Source organism: Phoenix dactylifera, chromosome 11, assembly GCF_009389715.1.
Source record: "Phoenix dactylifera cultivar Barhee BC4 chromosome 11, palm_55x_up_171113_PBpolish2nd_filt_p, whole genome shotgun sequence".
Lineage (NCBI taxonomy): Eukaryota > Viridiplantae > Streptophyta > Magnoliopsida > Arecales > Arecaceae > Phoenix > Phoenix dactylifera.
This window is the reverse complement of record NC_052402.1, coordinates 15,959,385-15,984,509: the sequence shown is the minus strand read 5'-3', so window position 1 is coordinate 15,984,509 and position 25,125 is coordinate 15,959,385. Positions and strand designations below refer to the sequence as shown.

General features: G+C 39.5%; 1 protein-coding gene, 1 long non-coding RNA gene and 1 pseudogene across 12 annotated transcripts in view; 1 reads left to right on the top strand and 2 right to left on the bottom strand.

Moving 5' to 3' along the window:
• LOC103698261 (CBL-interacting protein kinase 8-like) overlaps window positions 1-19,641 on the top strand; it is a 39,437-nt gene extending 19,796 nt beyond the window's left edge. For 2 of the 10 annotated variants that reach the window (XM_039131759.1, XM_039131751.1), the window contains 6 exons: window positions 4,913-5,035; window positions 9,751-9,861; window positions 13,020-13,136; window positions 14,066-14,122; window positions 14,239-14,313; window positions 18,671-19,142. In XM_039131759.1, coding sequence (XP_038987687.1) covers window positions 4,913-5,035; window positions 9,751-9,861; window positions 13,020-13,136; window positions 14,066-14,122; window positions 14,239-14,313; window positions 18,671-18,766 — 579 coding nt within the window. In that variant the 3' untranslated portion in view covers window positions 18,767-19,142. The other 8 variants (XM_039131760.1, XM_039131752.1, XM_039131758.1 and 5 more) reach the window with 6 other exon arrangements.
• On the bottom strand, window positions 695-23,444 carry LOC113463381. Of its 2 annotated transcripts, none has more exons than XR_005514017.1 (4): window positions 23,147-23,442; window positions 21,313-21,380; window positions 20,730-20,818; window positions 695-4,508 (listed from the first exon to the last, which is right to left on the bottom strand). It is a non-coding gene; the product is annotated as an uncharacterized LOC113463381 (long non-coding RNA). The 2 variants fall into 2 exon arrangements; XR_005514018.1 differs by lacking the exon at window positions 695-4,508 and adding an exon at window positions 19,322-20,618 and having other exon boundaries at window positions 23,147-23,444.
• Window positions 21,424-21,574, bottom strand: LOC120112611 (annotated as a pseudogene).
• Window positions 23,445-25,125: the final 1,681 nt, after the last annotated feature.

The following is a 25,125-nucleotide window of genomic DNA, read 5'->3' as shown; positions in this document are numbered from 1 at the left end:
TGCTGTAGCATGCCAATGATTGACAGGCACCAGTACTGTGGTGTGTCAGATCCAAGAACCGGCACGCAGCTGATACTGTGCTGTATTGACTGTGCCGACCAGCACTTTGATCCATTGTACACATGCATTCTGCTGTACCTGGCATGCTTCCATGCAGAAGCATGGCACATCTCTGTAATTTTGTCGACATGCATAATTTTGCACTTTGTGTTTTTTCATGAGGATAGGTACTATGGCTATTACATGTCATATGAATTTGAACACAGATTATTATTACTATTTTTTCGTCACAGCCATTAAAAGCTCAGTTGGAACGGGGCGTTTACTTCCAACCAAGTGGTTCCAGGTTCGAAACGCGCGGGCGTCGATTAAATTTGGGGACCGAATGCTCCACGCCTGGACACGGGGTCTGGAAGTGCTACTGGTCGGCTGATAGCCTGGGTGGTGCCAGGTGTGACGTACTCACACGGAGGGTCGGGTCGGGTAACCGAGCCGGCTCACGGGTGGGGAGGGTATAAGTAAAATAGGTCGGCGTGCCCAACACACGACCCGGTTTGCCCGCATCGAACATTCTCCTGGCGGGGTGGGGGGCCCAGTGGGGGCTGCTACGCGGGGTTGGGCTTGTCCCTTCCTCCCCCCTGCTCCCTTTTTTCTAGCAAAAAAAAAAAAAAAAAATAGTTGAATAATCTTTAAATGCTTCCTGATTATTAGGCACTAACATGATTTTTTGAGTTTCTGAATGGGTTATTAATGGTTAAGTAGTTAAAATTTTAATATAGTTTTACAAGGCTTTATGTAAAAGAAATAATCCCTCCCACTGGGACAGTTCATTATTGCCGTAATTCTAGAGTGCTAAATACTATTGCATGGGTAGACATATATAACATGGCATGAACATTCTTGGCACTTTGGAAATTGAATATCTTGCTCACAGGGCTGTCAATGGGGTTGACTTCGACCTTAATCTTGAAGCCAGACCCTGCCTAGGCCTTGGCAATTTTGATTGAAGCCCAAGATTGACTCTACCCTCAAAATAGAGGCCCATGTGCAGCCTGGTCTCAGCTAATTTTGTTAGCGATTCTGCAGAGGTTTAATTTACATGGTTCCATCGCTTTATTTAACAATTCTTATTTTGATTCTATGAGAACTTCTAAGCTCCATTGTCAAAAGATAAGATAACTTGAAATACAACAGAAAATAATAACATACTAGTAAACAATAGCAATATATTTGTAGTAACTAAATGTTAGTTATTTAAATGACACGTATTAAGTGAGTTGGTCTGCACACTTAACTCCTTTTAAATGGAGTTCACAATTTTAAAAGCAATCATAGGCCATCTAAATTGAAGCTCTAAATCATTGAACATAAGCTACAGTATCAGAAATGCCTAAAAGCCAGAATTAATTATTTTGGTGGTCTTTAACCTGCATCAAGGTTGTACAAAAATGAAAGGCATCAATTGCAAAATTATGATAAAAACACATGATAGGGTACATAAACTGAAAATCCATTTTATGGATCATAATCTACACATCTTAAAACATGGGTGGATTTAAATTTAATAAATTTTGATGATTAGATCATAGTAAATTATATTCTCATGCTATTAGAACTATCCATTTTAATATCTACTTGATGATTAGATTAGAGAATATAAAACATATAAATTTTGGTTTCTAAGTATTTTTTATAGTGTAGATCATGTTGAACAGTTTGGATCTTGGATTTAGATAGTCCATCATTGATTTTGAATTGTCCGCTCTTTTTTCAAGAAGTTAATGTAAAGTGTGTAATCCAACTCTTTTTAAATTAAATTCTGCATTTTCTAATGTGTTTCTGGTAGATGTTTTTATATTAGAAACAATGACCAAGCTGAGCCTGTTTATTAAAACCATGTCTTCAAGTCCAATCCACTACCAAACTGCCTATGCCGCGACCTAAAACCTGGCTCTACCAAGTCTGAGTATGCTTAAAATTATGGTCAATCAATGTCTTGAAATTATATCATTCACTGTCTGTGGAAGCAAATAAGTTATAAATTTACCTCCAAATCACTTAATCAAAATGACCTTTCGATTATACGTAGCAGGCTGATGTCTCATCCACATTAAACCTTTATATGAATACTTCAAATGACAGCCCCACTTATATCCCTGAATCATAACTGGGTTAACTATGTTCCATTACCTTAAACTAGACAAAATGGTTCAGTCAAGTGGCTCTTCTTTTATGCGTACATTCCAACATACTCTCACTGCTCCTAATATAATAACAACCTTATATACAAACATTACCTTATTTCTTAAGTAGTGGCTTCAATATGTACACCAAAATTACTTTAGGCCTATTAGCTTAGTCCAACTGCCTCTCACTTATCATATAAATTCGACAAGAACAAGATTCCAGAACTGATCTAAAACGACTATATAAAGATGAAGAGATTAGAAATCACAAAACTATGATTGATTTCCTACGGCAAGGATAGATGGGATTTAGTTTTCAAATAACAAAACAAATTGCTACAGTTTAAGCCTATGAAATAAAACAAGCCCACATAGGAGCAAAGGCTTAGAATGGATCGTGAATCATTAAAACATGCAGTTATCACTTCCAAAATAGGATGCAGGCGATGCATATATACTTCGTGCAGATTTCAGGCCCAAAAGCTTCATCACACTAGTTTTCTCCCTTTTTTTTATATAGTTAATCACCCATTTGCTACTGCTTTTTTTCACCCTCTTTTCTTTACTAGTTCTCTGCTCTATAGGTTGCTAAAATTTTCTGGGGTAGCAAAAATGGTAGAAAGCGGGCTGCACCCTCCTATATAGAGCTGGTTGATTTTGCTGAGGCATCCAGCCATCATTAGTTAGTAGCAAGGTTTAAGTATGGCCATCTTCGTGTCTGACTTGCAAGCATGAGATCGCTGTTTTAACAATGAGGAGCTTGAAGTGGCAGTTAAACAAGCATGAGGTGGCAGTAAGTATCAGGTGGTGGTTGTAGTAGTGGTAAGAATGATGTGCCAGTGCAAATAAGAATTAGGTAGCAGCAAGTATGCGATGACTGTTCAATAGGTAAGAATGAGGTTTCCTAACACTCTAGTAGTTGCAACCTGGTGCTTGAACCTTTGTAATTTATACTTCTTATTAGTAATTGTATTTTAGTTCTTAGAGTCCTATGCTCCCAAGATATTCCTACACAAGTAATTTTACTTCCAAGTGGGTCCTATGCATACATATCGATACATCCTATAATGTATCTAGTTCAACCCTAGTAGGTATAAATAAGATGCTAGAAAGTGGGGGTATTACAACTGGATGATTATCCTTAGCCCAAGGCTGGTTTAGGCAGGTTAGGCCTATAGGGCTAGCGGGTTGGCTTGCCCATGATTTCGATTGCAATTCTCAAGCCCAGGAATTTGGTTGCATGCTAAAAGAGGTAGGGGAAATCAGAGAGAGAATAAGATAAAGAAATAAAAATCTGCCATTGTTCACCATTAAGCAGTTGCCAGAGCAGGTGCCAAAAAAATAGGGCAGCCGAAATTGTTTACTTAATATGACAACATCCACTGGTCTGGTGGAATACTCCTAAAGGATGCTATATTCAGTAAAATAGTAATCTAATTATTGGATTTTACTGGATTATATGTACTATGTAGATATTATAAGTTCATTATTAGATGTTATGACAGTAATATAATAAACATATTATGTTGATGCATGATCAAATTTTATCCAATCATTAGATTTTGTTCTATGCTCAATTTGGATCTTTGGCTTGTATTTTTTGCCTAAATGTAGTTCCCCCTATTAGAGATGGCTATGTTCCCCTTCTTTATTGGTCTGAGTAAACCTTGGAGGTCTGCTCCCGGTTTGCATGAGCTTAAATTGTGAAACAAAGATAGTGGTTCCTTTGCCTGCTTTTTGGGATTCATGGCAAACCTCTCTCTTTCCCAGAGATTGCATTAGCTTAAAATTGGTAAAATGTAAAAGATTGACTTCAGATTTAGAGCCAGTTATAGCACTTCTTCGGGTCTTGATGGACCACAATTTGATTTATAAAGCTGAGACCGTGTAGATGGGGAAAGGTTTTAGAGCTTACGATAGTGGAGCCTAATAATCTATCTCAAAATATTTATTTATTTTTTAAGTAACAGTGCATACTTAAAAAAGTGCAGCATAAATAATAAATACAAGCAAACAACTATGCTTCTACGCTAGTCCCTTCATACAAGTAAATCTTGTATAACTCCCCCCCTCCCCTGGAATGCATAGTCAGTAGGTTTTTACATGATGTTGGATCAAGTATGTGCTAACCAATGTTCTATAGTGGTTGTGGTATGCTGGTGACCAGCACACTGTTGAACACCTGGACGCCGGAGAGATAGAACCAGGTTGGGAAATAGGTTTCTCACCTCCGGAGTAACAAAACCAAAACCAGGTGTTTGACTTCTCCAATCACATGTCTTATTAAGCATATGAAAAGTGAACCTGTTTGCCCAACAAAACCTGGTAAAGGGGGGATCAGCAAGACAGATTGATTAGGTGATTAGTCGATTATCCGACAAAAATACTAAGACGTAGAAGTTCATTGCATAAAATTAACAAGAAAATTATGTATAAATTAGAAAAATAAGAACAATGTCAAATAACTGAGACACATGCAGATGTATTTGATGAATTAATTTGGTGTGATATGACATGCTAATCAGTAATGTAATATGGAAGGAAAGGCGATTGGCCACATGATGTTGGAACTTATCTTTTTCCTGTCTCCCATGTTTATATATACGAGCTTCTAATGCGATCAGTTACTGCTTTTTTTATAGCAATTCATGTTTTCATGGATAAAATGGCAGTTTACTTGTTAATTAATTCAACTTTTGACTGACTATATTGTTTGAATTTGGCAGCGTATTAGAATAGAAGAAATCAGATGCCATGAATGGTTCAGGAAGAATTATGTGCCTGTTGGACAAGTTGAAAATGAGGATGTTAACCTCGATGATGTATATGCTGCTTTTGACGATCCTGAGGTAAGGATTTCTCAATCTCTAAATTGCCTGTCATGACTTTGCTTTTCCAAGAAAGAATATAATCTTAGAGATTAGATTAGTAGATTTTAAGCTTTAGCTCTCAATATATGTACCAGGAAATTTAAAATAGTGGACTCAGACAAAAGAATTCATGTGTCCTCATTTTTGGTACAGCATTTTTTCTTTGAGCTGTAATGATGCACTATTTTTTTTTTCATGTCTTCAGTTTTTTAATGTTTGATATTCGGTGAGAACTGCTTGATATTTTTTATTTGCTCTATGGCTTACATTCTATGGGAAAAATAAGCTACTGTTTGGTGGGTCTTTACAGGTACATCAACAAATAGATACTAGAGTCAATCACAAAACTAATCATCAGTAATGTGAGCTATAATAACTCTTTAGGATACCTCATCATTATAGCTCAACATTACTGTTGGCAATTTCTTCTCGACTAATCACGGAGCAACGCCAGATAAGCATGCATGCATAAGCAAATTGATGCCTGGGAAGAACAGATAGGAACAAGTAGATGGAGAAAACCTTCTAGGAGTGAATTATGCAGGCACTGCCCACAGTCCTTTGAAACAAAGGTTCTTGATATTTTCTCTTTTCCCTTTTTTCTTTCTTGGAGAAATCTTGTACATCCACTCCTAGGGTGGGAAGGCCTCCCTATATAGAGGGGTAATCACACTCGTATGGTGGTCATGAGTGCAAGTTGGACTCTAATGGTGAGAGGCAAAGATACAACATTGAGGGAGGGAGGGAGAGCAAGGTTCTAGGTCAACTTGGTTGTCTTCTATACCTAATGCCTTCTTACTCAATGGATGCATTGGGACCAGTACACAGCGTAAGTGGACTGAGACACTTACAAATGAAAAAGTATAATCGTGTCAATCCCAAACAGAGTGATAAATGATACAAAAGTCTTCCTTGCACACATGGTCTTGCAATTTAGTCAGTCCACCTTCATTTTGGATGGTTGATGGGAATTTAACCATTGTTCCGCCCATGACCATTATGATATATGACCATCAATGCCCTAGATTAGATCAGACATAAAACTGAAAATAAATAGATGCATACAAAACCTTGACAAATGGTTTGGATATGGAAAATGGATATATGCAATGTAACATACATAAAGCCAAACAAAAAGCAGCTGGATCTAGGATATCTTTGCCAAGCTGTGCCTCTATGCGAAAATGGATAAATGCCACAGATGGATTCCTTGCTGGGCATTCTTGTCCCTCGTAATTACATCTAATGACCAGATCAGCTTCCTACATACATATGATGTCCTGAAAGATATATGGTTTCAGCCTGGTTAACAAACAGGCCACAATGAGTAGCAAGGTCCGCCGTACCGGTACCGGTCGGCGTACCGGTGGCCGGACCGGTACGGTACCGGTCCGGTCCGGTACGTACCGGCTGGTACCGGTCCCGTACCGGCCGGTACCGCGGCGCGGTGGTTTCAAAAACCACAGCGCGCGGCGCGGTGGTTTCAAAAACCACAGCGCGCGGCGCGGTGGTTTCAAAAACCACAGCGCGCGGCGCGGTGGTTTCAAAAACCACAGCGCGCGGCGCGGTGGTTTCAAAAACCACAGCGCGCGGCGCTGTGGTTCTAAAAAAAAAAATCGTACCGGTGCGAACCGGCTCCGAACCGGCCGGTACGGGCTCCGAACCGGCCGGTACGGGCTCCGAACCGGCCGGTACGGGCCCGAACCGGCCGGTACGGGCTCCGAACCGGCCGGTACGGGCTCCGAACCGGCCGGTACGGGCCCGAACCGGCCGGTACGGGCCCGAACCGGCCGGTACGGGCTCCGAACCGGCCGGTACGGGCTCCGAACCGGCCGGTACGGGCTCCGAACCGGCCGGTACGGGCCCGAACCGGCCGGTACGGGCTCCGAACCGGCCGGTACGGGCTCCGAACCGGCCGGTACGGGCCCGAACCGGCCGGTACGGGCCCGAACCGGCCGGTACGCACCCGTACCGGCTGGTTCGGATAAAAATCCGAAAAATACCGGTTTTTTATCCGTTCCGGTACCGGTCCACAGCCGGACCGGTACGTACCGGCCGGTACGGGCCGGTACGTACCGGCCGGTACGGGCCGGTACGTACCGGCCGGTACGGGCCGGTATGGCATTCCATGATGAGTAGCCATGCTCTTTAGGTTATATGGGACCTAAATTTTGTTTTGCAGTATCGGTTCAATGCGAGGCAAAACGAGTCAGCTACATGTCAGTGCAAATTCCCTAAAGTATTGTTATGAGTAACTACTATACCATTATTAGACCTTGTAGTTAACAGCAGTCATATGACTGCACTGTCCAATGGTGCCAATTAAATTGACATGTCCAAAATGATTACATATTCTGTTAGGGACATTTGTGGACTCCTTTTAAGCTTAGGGCCAAGCGGTTGCAAGCGCTGGGGGAGAGCAAATCTCGAATGCCAGGGGCGAGGAGTCTCGAAACATTGTGAAAAGGGGCCCAAGCTAGGAAGGTGGGGCAAGCCACAAGCAGGTTTTAACCGATTAAGGTGGCGATCCGATTTTACTAGCAGAACCATGCCGTCCCTGACCAGTCCAGTTTGGTATGTTGACGCAATCAATTGTGGTGAAATAAAAATTTCATTACGACACGTACAATACAGAGGCAAATGGTAGTTGGAAGAGGAGTAGGGGGTGGATCACTTTCTTCCAAAGCTGGAAATACCATCTTGACTAGCCACTCCAAGGATACAGCTTGCACATGCAAACTCTAGAAATGGAGGGGCATAAAAGAATTCTCACTAATCAATAACTCAAGTATCTCAAGTATAATTACAAGAGAAGCCCCAATAAGGGTATTTATAAATAGTACTAGGGAACCTTTTTTTTTCAACTTTTCAATGTAGAATTTCAAGTCCTATTCTAACTTGAAGAACCCTAACTGCTAACTTTTCTAATAACATCAAAAATTCTCAAAAAGAATGTTCACAAAAATTAAAATCTCTAATAATTAACTAACATCAAACTTTTTTGACCGGGATAGGAAAATAAGTAATCACAAAAAACTAGTTGACTCATGCGTATGGAAAAAGTTCACAAAAATCAAAACTTTCTATAATTAACTAACATCAATCTTTTCTGACTGAGATAGGAAAATAACTAATCATAAAAAACTAGTTGATTTCTGCATACGAAACCTGCGACCTGTGCGGCCGGGACTCACAACCCATGCGGCATCACGTGCATCCTAGGCACTCTGATGTCAGTAATGATGAAACAAATGAGTTTTTCATTGGTTTTTTGGGTGTAGACGACGTAGGTTAACATATTAGTTGCTAAGAGATCCATTAAACCAAGGAAGAATAGAAAGACCAGATAGTGAGGACAAATTAGACAAAATAAATTCACTGGTGGTTTGTTAAAAGAGATTTTTAAAAGTTTGTTTCATACATAAAATTAATACATATAATATATTTATCATTCAAAGTGCTTGTGGCAACAAAAGTTTCATTGTATCTGGTCAAACCTTAGAGCCCAATATGTGATGACCCAAGATCTTGCCCAGAAAAGGCTAGCTAGAAAGTATTATTTAGATTTCTTGGTCCTGTATAGGTACCCAACAGCACAACCGATGTGATAGACCTCCTTACCAAGTTAAGGATCCAAAATCAATTAATCCAAACAAAAACATCATGATCGACCCGTGGTCAATCCTAAAAGAGCCTGTGCTATAGTATCCTCTAGTCCATATGAACTGTGAGCTAGGTTAGTTTTAATACCATCTGTAATGATTCGAGATCTCATCCAAAAAAGCTAGTCAAAAAGTATTGTTTAGGTTTCTTGATCCTATATAAATGTGCAAAATTTTCTCGGTGCACAACCAATGTGAGACTAATCACATGCTACACAGGTTCTCACACAATGGATGTCTAACTAGGTAATTTGTTGAATAGTGTTATGATTTTATCTTGAGAACTGACATAGTTATTGGATAAAGTGGGGGATGTAAGTGCAAATGGTCAAATCATCACATGCAGGGATATTATATATATATATATATATATAATATATATATATTGGTTGTATCAATAAATTGGCCTATGGAAGATAGTAGAGCTCATGAACTAGGCTTATTGGGCCTTCCATGTGATAGGACTGTTTTGGGCCCATGGTTCAACCACAAACTACTAAAGTCATTATGTATGTATTGGTTGTATCGATAAATTGGCCTATTGAAGATTGTAGAGCTCATGAACTAGGCTCATTGGACCTTGGATTTGACATAGGTGTGTTTTGGGCCTATGGTTCTACAACAAACTACTGAAGTCATTTGGTATTGCAATGAGAAAGCTTTCTACAAGTGAAGACAGATTACTTCTCTTTTTGTATTGGCAATGCTTTGAGACCTGCATAGCTACTCTTGATTTCAATAAGCTTTTAAGATGTTGAAACATCTATCTTCTCCCCTATATACCTATTATCACATCATTTGTTATTATCATTACGATAATAAGTTAGCTAGTCTACAAAAACAATGTTGGTGATATTCAACATGAAATTCTTTTCCATGGTTTGCAAATCATTTTGATTGTGTCAGTGCTAAACACAATGAACTCGTAACTTAAATACTACCAAGCTTTCAACATGCAGTTAATGTGATGTATTCTCTTAATCATAGAAATTGCACCTCATTTTGGATTATGGACTTTTGCATTATCAGCAGGCAAGCGACCAATCTAGGAACGAGGAATCGGGTCCTCTAATTCTAAATGCATTTGATCTAATTATCCTCTCCCAAGGGCTGAACCTTTCAGCATTGTTTGACAGGAGACAGGTATGCTATTCAAATAAAGGTTAGTTTCATTATTGCAGGTTTTGTTCTTACAGCAAACAAACGTATGTGGATGTTATGTACATATTTCATTTTGGTAAATATACATGATTTCGGTGATTAGCAGCAGTCATTATTGGCACTTAAGGCAACTGATTTGGATCCAATGTCCAAGATCACGGACTTTAGAGGCCTTCTTTATCGTGCCAATCATACTCCTCTACGGATGAAAATTAATTGTTCTTGTATTGAAAGAATAAGAAGGGAGGAAGAAAGAATAACAGAAAACAGAGCAAGAAGAACAGGAGGAAGGAAAGAAAAGAGATCAGTGCAATTGTCTATATATTGTTAGGGGCGTCCAAAAGGGATTTTTCAATGACAATTTACCCTCTACTAAAACCCAGTTCAATATAAGATATAAAAATACTGATCAGCCACTTTTTCATAAATAGGTATCTAATGTTAGTTATATGTACATACATACGTATATATATAAAAGAAACCATTCCTTGGGACATACTAGAGATCTTATTTGATATGGCTATATTGTAGTTGAAATAATTATCAAGGAAATTCCTGCTGAAATCTTTAACAAGTTTCTATAACCTTAAATTTTTTTCTTAATTCTTTGAGCATGTAGCTGTATCCTTAGAATGATGATGGTTACTAAAGTAGGCATATCCCTGAGCAGCACTCCTAATGGACCTATTTCTTTAGCCATTCGGCAGGGGTCAAAAGCGCTAGCTTATACTCTTGCAGAGATTGTTTGACTTAATTACCTTCTCTTTGATATAGGGGTTATATTTATTGCTTTACTACTCTAAAGTATGATAACTTGAGAGAAATTGGATACTTGTAAATCAACATGCAACTAGCAGACAAAACACTTGAATCAGTTATATTTTTTTCTGATACTTACACCCCTTTCTTTATTACCAGTTCAAATTCAAGGTTTAAAGTTTCGGTTGAAACTGATCCACTTCGGTCAAATAGAATTGAACTAAGCCTTCTAAACTTAGGTTTAATCTTCTTCATCCCAAACAGACAAATTTCGGTTGTTTGGCCAATTTTGGCTGCAACTAATGAAAACTGGTCATAGATGCTTCTTTTAAGGTTATTTTGCCAATTACCATTATACTGGGAGCAATTTCTTCATTTCTTTTTTTTTTTTTGGTGAAAATTTCTTCATTTCTTTGAGTACGCTAAAAGCCTTTTTAGAGGTTATGTACCCACAAGATCTAAAGCTTAGATCTGCTAGATACTAGGTTAAGTCTTATATGGAGTTAGATGACACATATCTAAGCATAGTTTTATTTTTGTACTGTATGGATTATAAATTAGATGTTGTTACTTGGTGCTTGATATGATGCTAATCCTCGTATCTAGTTTTCATTTTATATGCAATTTCATGGAATTGTAATGTAGTACGGCCCCTGAATTTGAGGGAAAATTCAAGTCAGACGAGTTTTTATTGAAATTGAACCATGGAAGGTTAGAATTTCAATGCAAAATTGACAATGGATGTGGTAAATTTAGAGAAAAATAGCCCTCAATTAGGAAATGAGAGGGTTTGGATGTGCTCAGGAACTGGTTTAAAGTTTAATATGGAAGGAAAAACAGGGAAAATAGAATCAGTTGTTAAACAATAGATAAATATTAAACTAAAATACAGAAAGTTAAATCAGAGAAAAGAAATAGGAAAGGTAATACCAGACTCAATCTGGGACCTAGGAACACAGCTACTCTTATAAGCCTCACACTTGTTCAACAGCGTGAGAAAAGAAAACTCAAATTTCATTTGTCTTCACTCTTCAGTCTAATTTCTGTAAATCAACTGTATTTAAAGAAAAAGAAAACCCTTATGATTTTTTTCATGTCTAAACTAACCCCCATAGGACATTGTTGCTAGTCATGATTACCATAACATCAACCGTGCAATGAAAATGCTGCAGTAAATGGGGTCATCAAGCTATCAAATAATATCCAAGATCTTGAAATCTCGGCCTTTGATTCATAATAACCCAATAAAAACTAAAAATGACCGTAAATAAAAAGAAGATATAACAAATCGACAACTAAAATCAAATCCAGCAGAATTCCCATGTCCTGCAGCCCTTCAATGCATGATGACATGATCCTTTTAGCTTCATCAAACTGTATCTGACTTATACATACATACATACATACATCCAGCAGAATTCCTGCAGCCCTTCAAGTGCTGCAGCCCTTCAATGCATGATGACATGATCTTATTAGCTCCATTAAACTGCTTCTAACTTGTATGTACATAGAGGTTTTTATGATGACATTATTATCAAACAACTAGATGTAACTCGAATCTTTAGCATTTTTATTGGTTTAATATTTGTAGCAATATGATAAATCCAAAGTTTACAAACAATATGACATACTCCAGCAATATGTGATTTTTGTCCTTGCTTGTTTTATTTTTCTCTATTTTTTTTCTTAATCTTTTTTTTAAAGCTGAAATTTTGAAACTTGAGACAGGACTTTCAAACTGCCAAAGTCAAAAGTTGGTGGACCTGACCAAAAGCGAAACTAAGATTTTAAATTAAGGTTTTAAAAACCACCAGAATGGAATGGCACAATCAATACCATGCCACTCAAGCAGAAAATTGGCACCAGTACACAGTGTATTAATGCAACATGTAGTCTCATACCGTGTGTCAATCTCCAGTACTGTATCAGTTTTTCAAGAAATCAGTACACTCTCATATGGCTTTTTAAAACCTTCAAAATTTGTTCCAACCAAGAAATGCGGAACTATCCCGAACCGGAGAAGACGGTTCGCCACCGAAGATGGAGAAGAAGAAGAGAAAGAGAAAGCGAGTGGGAAGGGAGGGAGAAGGAGCGGCGGCGGAGGCCGAGGCCGCAGCCGCGTCTCCTGTTTCTTTCGAAACAGCGGAGCGCTGCCATGGAAAAAAATTGGAAATTTTTATATAAGTCTTCCATATTTATACCAGAATTATGCTCGATCCAAACTCAATAATTGCTGATCTTATCCAGGACTTGCAATAGATTACTGCTTTATAAAATTAAGAATACCTTTAAGAAACCTTAAGTCATCAGCAATCATTTGCATTGAATTTTCTTTACATAGTATCATCTCATGGCACTTAGTTTCTAAATCTTTTTGACAGGAGAATGTAAGACAGCAAACCCGCTTTCTATCATGCAAACCAGTAAAAGTTGTCTTATCAAGTATGGAAGTTGTGGCACAGTCAATGGGCTTTAAGACTCATATTCGTAATTATAAGGTAACTATTTTGGTGTCAATTATTGTTGTAAAACAAATGCCGCTCCACCTGCATTAACAAGATAAGGTTGTTCCTTTTCCTTTTAAGCTTATGTCGTTATCATATCCTATTTCCAAGATATCAGTTGGCAGTTTATCTCATGTAATGTCTCAAATTGTAGCCATCACATCTCCCGACAAATTGTAGCCTTCACATCTCAAGTTATACACACTTTAGATGGTCCATGTCTACTTTAACATGCTATTATTTTTCTGAATATAAAATAAGGGTTTCTATTTGTAGATTATTCAAATCTATCATAAATCTGCAAGATCATAATCTTGTTAAACATGCTCAAGGATTTCTACTAATGAAGCAAGAATAAATACTAATGAAGCAAGAACAAAAAGCATATACGGAAGCAAATTTGGCTACCCTTTTTCTATAACAAACGATTTTTAGAACTCAGTTCGCTATAAGGCCATTGCTTAAACAAAAGGAAAGGCTAAATTTTGTAGGATAATTGACAGAAGACTAAATATAATATGAAAAGCAAGTAGTTATGGAAGACATTTGAGGGGAAAAGAAAAGATGGTAGTTTTGTGCATGTTGAGTGGTAAAATATGATGGTGGACATTTATGCCGTGAACATGGTAACGTGATACCAGCTTTATATTATCTCATTCAATCTCAAATTTTTTATCTTAGCCTCAAACGTTGTCAAAAAAAAAAAAATAAAAAAAAATCACCTTTAAAAGGGTTCCTCAATAAAGAAACTTTGTGAACTTATGCATGTATCAGTGCATCTACAAAGGTGAATTGGTGAAATAGTCCATGATTACATCATTTTGGACGTCTTGCTGTTTATTCGCTGCTCACTCCAAATGATCATTCTGGATATATTTTTATACCACAAACCTTACAAGATATAAAAAGATGTTAATTTGCAGATGAGGGTGGAGGGCCTCTCGGCAAACAAAACTGCTCATCTTTCTGTCATGCTGGAAGTGAGTTAACCCACATATAACTCTGCAAATTAATTCCTAGATTGGTGGTCTTACTCTGTTCTTCAAACTCTTGATACAGTTTTTTATTTTTTAATCTCTGGAAAATTTTGAAGCAGATTTTTGAAGTTGCTCCATCATTTTTCATGGTGGAAATTCAAAGAGCAGCTGGAGATGCAGCAGAATATCTCAAGGTTAGAACATAATGCTTTTACTGTTTCAGTTGATTTCTGAATAACTTTAATATAGGATAAGCTGCAGTTGCCCTTACAATTTCCATAAAATTGAGAGTTTTATCCAATAAATCATTTATGTTGATAAATTTCACTTCTTTCAAAAATTTCAATATCCACCCTCTTGTGTAACATAAGAAGTAATTCAAAGTTCACCTAGCGAAATGCAGCCATTTAAATATAAGCTGGAAAGAAATTGGCCTTCATATGATCCCTACATCTCATTGCTCTAGAGGATTGTGTTTCAATTTTAGTCTTTGGCTTGTAGTTTTTTCTTCTTACATGAACAAAATTTCTTGTACCAAAGTAGATCTTTAAAGGTTGCTCTAGTTTTTCCACCCCAAGGATCCAAATCTTGCGGGACGGGGCCATTCTAGTTTTTCCATGGAACAAGATGTGTATTTGGTTTATAATTTGTCCCTTTTGCATGAAAGAGATTTCTTGTATCAAACCCGGTTAGAATTCATCCATGTAAATGACGTTAGGGAGGTGTTGAACTTAGACTGAGAACTTGAAGAAGGAAGGGCATATCACAAGTATCCATGTAAACTTCGGCACATATGTCGATGTTCACATTGCTCTTGCTGTTGATGAAGCCACTGATTTTTTTGATGAAGTTGTTGAAGCTGTGATAGGGACACAGAGCCCCTCATTCAGATGACGGAGTCAATTTGTTGCTTTTATTATTGGTCGAGTCAATTTGGTTAGTTGCTTTTGTTATTGGTCGAATCGGTTTGATTAGTTGCTTTTGTTTTAGTCAAGTCAATTGGGTTAGCTATTAAGTCGTGTAATTGGACCGAGTGATTGGATCGATTTTGGTATGTAATCAATCGGTTGACTTAGTCAATTGATTGAGGGTCCAATTTTGGTATATCGTCAATTGATTAAGTTGACTAGGTCATGATGTAAGGCCTATTTAAAAGCCCGCCCTCTCATGTATTAGGAAATAGAATGATTGAATAAAAAAATTCTAGCCTCCTTTCTTCTTCCTCCTTCTTCTCACCTCTTCTTTCTGCGTCTCTATAACCTCTTCTTCCTCCTCCTTCCCTTCTCCTTCCTCTTTTCCTCTCCTTCCTGCAATGGTCCGCCATCAGCTTGGTATCAGTCTCGATTTTGGCTCTATCGCCAAAAGCCCGAGATCTCGATTCTAGACGGACCACCCTCGATTTCTTTTTCATGTCTGCCGCTGCTGCCGCTTGAAGCCACCGCAGCCGAGATCACCACCCTCTTGGTCGACGCCCCGCCTTCTGTCGTCGCAACCTTCCCCCGCAGCCGCCGCCGCAAGGATCGGTGCACCCTCCTGAATCCGTTGGGAGGTTGAAGACAACCAGCTTAACGGGTAACTACGAGACCCGTTAGCCCAAAACCCGATAACCCGGGTCCCGAAAAAAAAATCCGCACGTGCCAGCTTCAAAAAAAAAACATACCTTTTCTTCTTCCTCTGCCCCTGCAGCCACCGCCGCGCCATACGCCGTCGTCACTGCGCCGCAACCGCCCAACCGCCATCGCTCTTCGCCGCCTGTTTCCGAGCGCCACCTCCTCTAGTCGCGCCACCGCGAGCCGCCATCCCCGCGGCCGCCCTCGGACTCCACTTCCTCCACCTCCGTCGGCCGCCTTCGGGCTTCACTTCCTCCTCCGTCGGCCGCCGCCAAAGCCCCAGCCGTTGCCTCCGCCTTCAGCTCCCTCTCACCGCTGTCGCCTCCCTCCGTCGAGGCCTCCGTCGTCCCCCCCCCCCCCCCCAACTCTACAAAAATCCGAACCCTCTCCTCCTTCATTTCCTGCCGGACCGCCACCCGTCGTCCATCCTTTCCCCTTTCCCCTCATCTCCTCACCTTTCCCTCTGCGGCTGCAGCTCGCCCGACGTTCTTCAATCCCCAAAACCCAAACCCTCTAAACCGAGCCCCTTCCGCTCCCACCTCTCCAGACCACACTGACCCCGCTTCTCCCCTCAACATGCCATCGGGCCAAAACCCCATAACCCCTCCCAGACCACTCTCAGTCCCAACACTCACAAGCCGAGCCACCCCACCCCACCTTCTTCATTCCTCTCGGGCCCAACAGACAGCAGCCCGCCCACACGCCCTTATCACTCCACAGGCCCAAGCCCACGCCCTGATCCTTCCAAAGGCCCAAGCCCAACTAGCTGCCCCTCCCCAATCCCGTTCACACCAAACCAGCTCCCCCTCCCAATCCCGTTCACACCACAATCATTCCCCCCTCCCCAATCCTATTCACACCACAACCATTCCTACAAATCGCTTCACCTCCCTTCTTCATTACATGGGCCCAACTACAACCACAGGCCCACAGACCTATCAGGCTCACACCGTACAACAACCACATCGGCTTCATTGTCATGGATGCGTTCATCTTCTTTTTCACCAACTTTGGTCCCACCAACACCACCTTCATCGTGCCTGCAGAAATTTTTTCGGCCAGATCTGCACTCGACGGGGTCGAGTTTTTTCCACCTGAGAGGAGTTGATAGGGAAATCAGAGCCCTCGTTCAGATGATGGAGTCAATTAGTTGCTTTTATTATTGATCGAGTCAATTTGGTTAGTTGCTTTTATTATTGGTCGAGTCAGTTTGGTTAGTTGCTTTTGTTTTAGTCAAATCAATTGGGTTAGCTGTTAAGTCGTGTAATTTTGTCGAGTGATTGGATCGATTTTAGTATGTAATCAATCGGTTGACTTAGTCAATTGATTGAGGGTCCAATTTTGGTATGTCGTCAATTGATTAAGTTGACTAGGTCATGATGTAAGGCCTATTTAAAGGCCCGCTCTCTCATATATTAGGGAATGAAATGATTAAATAAAAAAATCCTAGCCTCCTTTCTTCTTCTTCTTCCTCTCCTCTTCTCTTCTTCCTGCGTTTCTATAATCTCTTCCTGTGTCTCTATAACCTATTCTTCCTCCTCTTTCCCTTCTCCTTCCTCTTTCTCTCTTCTCCCTGCAGTGGTTCGCCATCAAACTGGCGGTGCAATTCATCTAATTCGATTTCTCATAGATCTTGCTCGTTCAAATATGCTTTCAATATTATGGCTGCGGGGCAGCATCTTGAGACTGTGCTTTGATACCAATCGACGTCGGGAAGATGCTGAGCTCGAGCTGAAAAATTAAAGGAAGGATATGTCGGTGCAACCGATTATAAAGAGATAAAAACCTCATTACGATAGTTGAAAGATGAGCTGAGGTGGATCACTCTCTTCCAAGGTCAAAAGACATCACCTTGGTCAGCAACTCCAAGGATATAGCTTTCACACTCTCATTCGCAAACTCTAAAAATCCACCAAAAGAGAGGAGAGAGAGAATAGAAAGAAGGAAAGAACAATTTCGATGAGAAAATTTTCTCTAATCAATAATTCAAGTATCTCAAATATGATTATAAGAGGAGTCCCAATGAGGTATTTATAAATAGTATAAGAGGATTCTCCTCTTCAACTTTTCAAGGGATTCCAAATTCTATTCTAACTCGAAGAACCCTAACCATTAACTTTCCTAATAACATTAAAAGTTCTCAAAAGAAAGTTCACAAAAGTTAAAACTAACATCAAACTTTTCTAACGAGACAAAGCTAACTTGAGTTTCAAAATCCGTGCGTACAGAACCTGCATGGTCGAGACCCATGACCCATGCAGTTGGACTCGTGACCGTGCGACGTCATGTGCGTCCTAGGCGCTCCATCATTCGTTATTCTAACAAATATATGAAGTCTTTATCCCATGAATTCAAATTCCATATTATGGGGCTGTACCAGCTTTTCCATGAATTGGGGTGCCTCACGTCCCGACACTGAGGATAGTGGATCTCCAGCCCCAGTCCCTGTCCTCATCCCATTTCCATCCTGATACTTGGATGGTATCCCATTTTGAGACTCGGAACAGTGAGATGCCTTGCCATTTTTTCTGTCAGTTGTAACGTCACAGTTGCCCCTCTTCTGTCTAGAATGTAGCAAAATTCTTAGCAGATTAGCTTGACAGGAAATTGTAAAGATTGGATCAATCTCTCCAATGCTCCATAAAATTTCTTGTTTGAGCCCGAAAGGATTTAGATGATGATGCAAATGACCATGCATATGACATGGTAGAGCCTTCTCTTGACCCTGAAGGAAACGAAAATAAAATCAGAAAACCTATTTCTACCCCTGATTTTCATTATTCATTGTGATGAGCTCAATAGGAGCAAATGTACTCAGATTTGAAAGGTCTAATTAGTATCATGATAGGCTTATATTTCTGCCAGTCTGCCACCTTCATTCATTTTCTTAAATAATTTTTGTATTGATTGTATATCTTGGAAATGCTCCCTTGCTTTGCAGTTCAATAAGAACTTTTGTAGCAAACTAGAGGAGATCATCTGGAGGCCACCTGTTGAGAAGAGTAAATCACAGATCACCAGGATGTCAAAGCGCTGAAATCGCATCTCTTCTGGTGTTGTTGCATAATAATAGAGAATATCATATTCTCTATTATTATGGGATCAAGAATCTATCGATATTGAGTTTTTCATAAGGATTCTGTGATTTCATCTTCTAGTACAGTAGTATCCCCTCATGTATTTGATGTACCGTCCACTGACAAGGATTTTCTACGGTTCAGGATTAGTGGCAGGTCAAGTTTTTCGACACCCTCATGTGAGTAGAGTGCCAAGAAAGGGTTTGTTTATAGCTACCACTAAGGTCTTGCTGATGCTCCACATATAGTTATGGCATTAACAGACTCGTCCACTTTCTGTTTTACTGTATATGTTGATCAGGTTGCCGGCTGGTAATAGCAATACCATATATGTTATGTATGTGGCACAGGTATGCCGTCAACAAGAGGGCTCTGATATGGACGGGGGGCATTTTGTTAAAGAGTGATGAACGGTAACCAACTAAACAAAATTCTCGTATCAAAGAAGTGTATGCGCTTGCGCCTGTACGTGTGTGCAGGAGGGTATGCACAAGTGCGTGTGTGCATTATTGTTATTTTCTCCGTTGAAATATATGAAACTTCTAGGAGTGTGAAAGCTATCTATCCCAAGCTTCCAAAAAAGAGGGGAGAAAGGACATCATTCCTTCTACTTGCCCCAGGTTTCTCTTTAACTCTCTTGAATACTTCCTACCCAAAACTCCAGGAACAGAAAAACATTGGAGATGAGTCACCTTTTGGGACTGCAACTTGGACACGAGCCATATATTGTATTTGCTTTACACAGCCCAGGGTATTCAGTTATCACAAGTCACTGTAATTTTAACTTACATTACTGCTAGAATTACGGGCATAAAAATTTTAAGTTGTTTTGAAATCTTCTTATTCTTACGTTATTTCACCAATGATAGCCTTAAATTTTGAGACACCGCAGAAAAATTCTGGTATAGGATTCAATCAATAAGTGCTCCAAAGCGAAAGTTAAAAGTACCGATCATATGTGAGCATAAATCATACCATCTAGGACCTACAAAGATTCTCTTTCCAGTAAAATGTACATCATGCTATGATTATAATTTTTTTAAGTTGGAAAAAAAAGATAGCATAAGCAACAAAGGCACAGCAAATTTTCAGGACGATTAAATCTGACATGTCATGAACAATGAACTCAATATCAACCCAAGTTTCCTAATGTTAACCAAAAGTTACTTAGAAATTTAAATAGCATATCTAAAGCGTACAAAGAATAAGCCTGAATATAAGTCAACCTTCTAAAAATGCACATATGATATGCACTGGTTTCCTTCGTATGTAAATGCATTAAAAATAAAATACACTATTGTTCTCACAGTAATTACTCAAAGAAAATTCTGAGACATGTTTTGACTCCACATGTATGCCTAATCCATCTCCCAACATCTGCAAGCTTACCTACACGTCCGTTCTACCATATACACGAACTCAGGAGTTCCCGTTCACGAGGAATCTCCGATAGTCCATGACTCTCATCCCTTTTCTTTATTTCTTACCTTGCTTTTGGGTGTGCCGATGGACCCATGCATGGAAAAAATATCCCAGCTATCTATTTTCCTTCTGCGTGACTATCCATTACTCCCCATTCTTTCTTTCCTTTTCGGTTCATGCTTTACATGTATAATATTCTAATTTGACAAAAAATAAAATAGTAATCATTCCACTAAGAAAAATTACCTTTAAAAAAAATGCTATGAATCAGCATATACAGCTATGTCCGTCTTCTTCTATATACAATCTCGCCTATATGTCGCAGTGGATCACTATTTTGTTCATTCGTATATATGTGCACATTCAAAAGTATGTTGCTTGTAGAAGGTCCTTATGAATTGGAGATGTATCATACAACAATGAACCAAACACTATAATTATCAAAATGAAAGATAAAACATTGAATAATTGCAAATTTAGTTAATGAGAAAGTCCATTTACCTTATCAACAAGGTTCCTTGAAATCATTTTTTGTATGTGCATACGAAAAAAGCATTAAATTGAGGCCAGACAAAGCAAGAGAATCGCACCTGCAAAAATGTCTGTAAGATGAATTTTAATTTCAATAGGAGTTTTCCAATGCACATGTGGAGGGTGGGTGTGTAAATTACTGGATGAATTTTAACACTTGCAATAGTTAAGAACTGAAGTGACCGGACTCGCTCAAGAATGTTTTAGATAAAACACGGCAACTGTCAACACTTTAACCAATGAAAGCATGACATGCACATGAGCGGAGTACAGTAGATTCAAGTGTCATAAGTTTGAAAGCTCGAATATTTATAAAAACTTTACCATGGAATGTTAGTAGATCAGAAGCTCCAGTCAAAGCAATACAAATGGATAATCAATTTATGTAATAAAATCATTAACTATTATCAAAAAACAAGGCAACTATGGATCTTGCAAATTTTTTAATATGATTATGCATCTGCAATTAAATCGGCGATGTTTCTCCTAGTAAAACTCAAACTGCTATTGAGATCTCATGAAAATGCTTAAAGGCGTCAAAATCAACAATTACCTTGGAATCAAGAAAACAGGATACATTATGGTAGTTGCTGTGAGTACTACAGGAGGTGAGACAACAACCTGCAATCATGTGAATTGCACAGGAGTTTAGCAGATAAAAGGGGATAAGCACCACATAAAAGAAGATCGGGTTAGTGCAATGAGTAATATATAATCAAAGTTTGCAAGAAAAAGTATTCATTCTACTGTCTAGAATTAGTCCATATGATAGACCAATCTACACTTGATATTAGCCAAAAGGCCGAGACAGGTATAAAATGATAGACCAATCAAAGGAGCTGACATGGTACAGTTCATGCTATTATGCCTCAGAATTCATCAATAAGCATGACTTTTCCGTCAAAAAAAACTCATTGGAGTTGTGAAATCAACAATGTATGACATACATCACCAAAAGTTTGGATATATCAAGAGATATAGAGCAAATAATCTATTTGATCATGCATGTATATTGAAGAATGGCGAAGCAATAACCAATGTTACATCCAACAAAGGGAAAATGCCAGGTGTTGGAGGGTGAAAAGGACAAAAGAAAAATCAATGTAAAATTGCAACAGAAAATACATACAATAATCATATTATTTGATCATGAACAAGTAGAAATTCCACTATTAATAATTAGAGTATTTAAGTATTTCATGGGACATGCCCTTTATAAAATTATATGGATCAACCTTGTGGTTTAAGAATCTTTGATGGAGGAAGATAATGATAAATTAATTGAATGAGAGAAAGTATGCATTAAGCAGGCTCTAAGTATATAAAGCTACATCCATCTTCATTAAGTTAATGCATACTTTGTTACTCAACGTAATTCTGTAGCACGAGCTCATCAAAGGTACATATCAAAATAGGCAACAACTGTTTGTTCTAATATTTCAGAGTATTCATTGCACAACAGAGTTTGATGCAGTAAAACAATAATTCCATAACAAGTAGCCAAAATAGATTATCTAAATACCAGGCTGACAATTCCTGATAAGAAAGGATAAGTTGAATTTGATATAGAATATTTTGTTACGGGTTCAAAAATAAACTTGTGATATTGCAACTTTTCAACCATTTAAGCACCAATAGGGAAAACGGGACTTACAAATACTAAAGAAAACAGCCACATCATGGAAATTGTAGAAATTTCAAAAAAACCTAAAGTAATGATCAGAAAGAGGGAAAACAGGTAGGGTAAGACCATGACTTACAAACACTAAAAACAGCTGTATTGGATCGTTTGTATCATGGAAGTCGTAGAAATTTCAAGAAAACCCACAAAAAAAAAAAAACATCAGGAAGATACTCGCTTGAAGATGGCAGCAACATCAATGAGTTACAGGTCTGAAGTAATTGGAAATATTTATGTCAAAGTTAGGAAATCGTACAAATTTCAAGAAAACTACAAAGAAATCACCAGAAATATACTAGATTGAAGATGACAACGTCAATAACTTGGACGACAGGAGTATTGCAAATATTTGTGTCAAAGTTGAAAAATGATCGAAATTTCACGAAAGCCCATTAGAGATCATCTTAAAGAGACAATACCAATGATTAATAGCATTGAAAGAACACGTCAGTAGAACTTCATTGACCCCCAATTAGAAGATCAAGAAGTCATCAACGAAAAAAGAGATTTTAACAAGAAGGGGAGGGGATACAGGCTAAGGAAATAGGTCAGATTTTAGGGAAAAACTACTGTTACCCTTCTCAAGAAGAAACCTAATCTCGTTCGAGTTCTCGGAACAAAAGGTAGAAGAAACTCTTGAAAAAAGATCTAAAATCAAGAAATAATCAGATTCCGCTTTAATAGAATAAAACCCTAGATATCTTACCAAATTCCGTGCGGCCGGAAGAAAGAGAGAATGGAGTTCTCGCCACCGATCGAAGCAAGGAAGTAAAAAAGCCGGAGAAGAGACGACGTCAAGACGAAGAGGGGACTAGTCGGTGACCCACGGACGTATTATGGGAATAGAGGGGGTACTTATAGAGGCGGCTATGGCGGTTTGGAGTTTTGAGCTAACCAGGACACCGAAGGTTGAACCGGGTTCAAATACCCGCCATGGATCGAATTGTAGCCGCCTCGAATCAGGTGCTGCATGAGCCGGTTCAGTACGAAGCGCCGTTGGGCCAACGGCGGATCAGAAAGGAAATCGGAGGTGGTCTTCGATGAGAAGGCTATTTTTATTTTACTTCTTTGTTGTTCGGAAAATAATTACATTGGGTTTATATTTATACTGTTGCTGGAAATTGGACCCGGGGGCGGCCGTCGGCTGAGGAGGAGGAGCTCCGGCGAACATTAGCGGGCGGCGATCCGTCGGCGAGCGACGTCCTCCGTGGGGGGCCTGCAAAAAGCCGGTGGCCGGGGTTTCCGGCGCCGGCCCTCCGATGCTTAAGTCAGAGGGGGGCTTAATTTTGGAGAAGGAGAGGGACTGTATTTCCAAGTCCGAAGCCTCCCTTGGGAGGAAGAAGCCTCCAGCCCCCTTTTTAGAGGGAGAAGCTCCCCTTTTATAGGAAGAGTAGCAGGGTTACCTGTGATGTGACTGGGCGAATTAATGGGTTACCGTCACGATTGGACGTGGGCGTGTGAAGTAATGAGTTGCCGTGGATGGCCTATTCCCATCATGGGAGGAGGTTACGTGCAGCAAGAGCTTGCTTGTGGCGCGCAGTGCAAGTGGGAGATTGTTAGATGTATGCCCTAGAAGCCAATTTGGCTGACACATTGTTGATTCTAGGGACATAATTTTGTACTTGACTGTTTATTATTGAATAAATAAAAGGCATCTTTTCATTCATATTATTTATGTGTCTATGAATCGTCCAAGGAATTAATAAGATGATGATACATATTCTCAAGAGTTGAGAATTTGAGCCATGTATCATTGGTGATTAATTTCTAAATGCTCCTGATCAATGGATCATCACGAGGACGGTGATCGATCCGATCAGTGCACAGATCACTTTCCTTCTGGATGGACGAGACTTGAGTTCACAGTGTAGGGACATTGAAGTGATAGTGCAGGTGCTTGTTAGAGAACAAGGGTACTGAGCGTGACCAAGACAAGAAGTCACTTGGATGTCTATCTACTCGTCAGTGACTTGCTTGATGTTGCAATAGTGTGACTGGTCCTTTGACCTGCGGTGCTTCGGCTACTCACAGTGAGGTTATTGTAGTTTGACTGCACACATACATGGTCTCTAGCCATATGGGTCCATGCAGTGTAGATTGGCTGCAGTAAGTTCACTGTAGGAGTAGGGTATGCACCTATAAGGAATCTATCGACCTTGATAGAAGAGGAGTGATCCTATGTGATTTGTTAGACTGAGTTCTAAGACCTTGGCCAGGGCAGTAATATAAAGTGGAGAAAGAGTTTTCCACCATCGAACTCGAGTCGAATAAATCTTGACATATGACAGACGATGGGGTTTGACGAGTTGTCCATGACCTCCGTCCTGTAGGGATCCACGATAGTAGGACTGTATCACACGTTAACTGCACCTAGAGGTTCATCATTCCATTCTGCTGGGTAGCCACTACATGCTGCTAGGTGTCACTGGTGGATGGTGGGACTCATAGGGATTATCTTGATGATCGATAAACCCTAATGAGTTGAGTTGGAATCGTTCCAACCCATTGAAAGGAGTTTTCAATGATATTGAGATAGAGATCACAATATATCTCACTACCAGTCAGAATAGAACCTATGGGGTCACACACACTAGAAGTATTGACCGATCCGATGGTTGAAATCGTGATTAGGAATCACAAGAAATCAATTTGATTGATAAGAAGTTGAAGGAACAAAGGGAATTA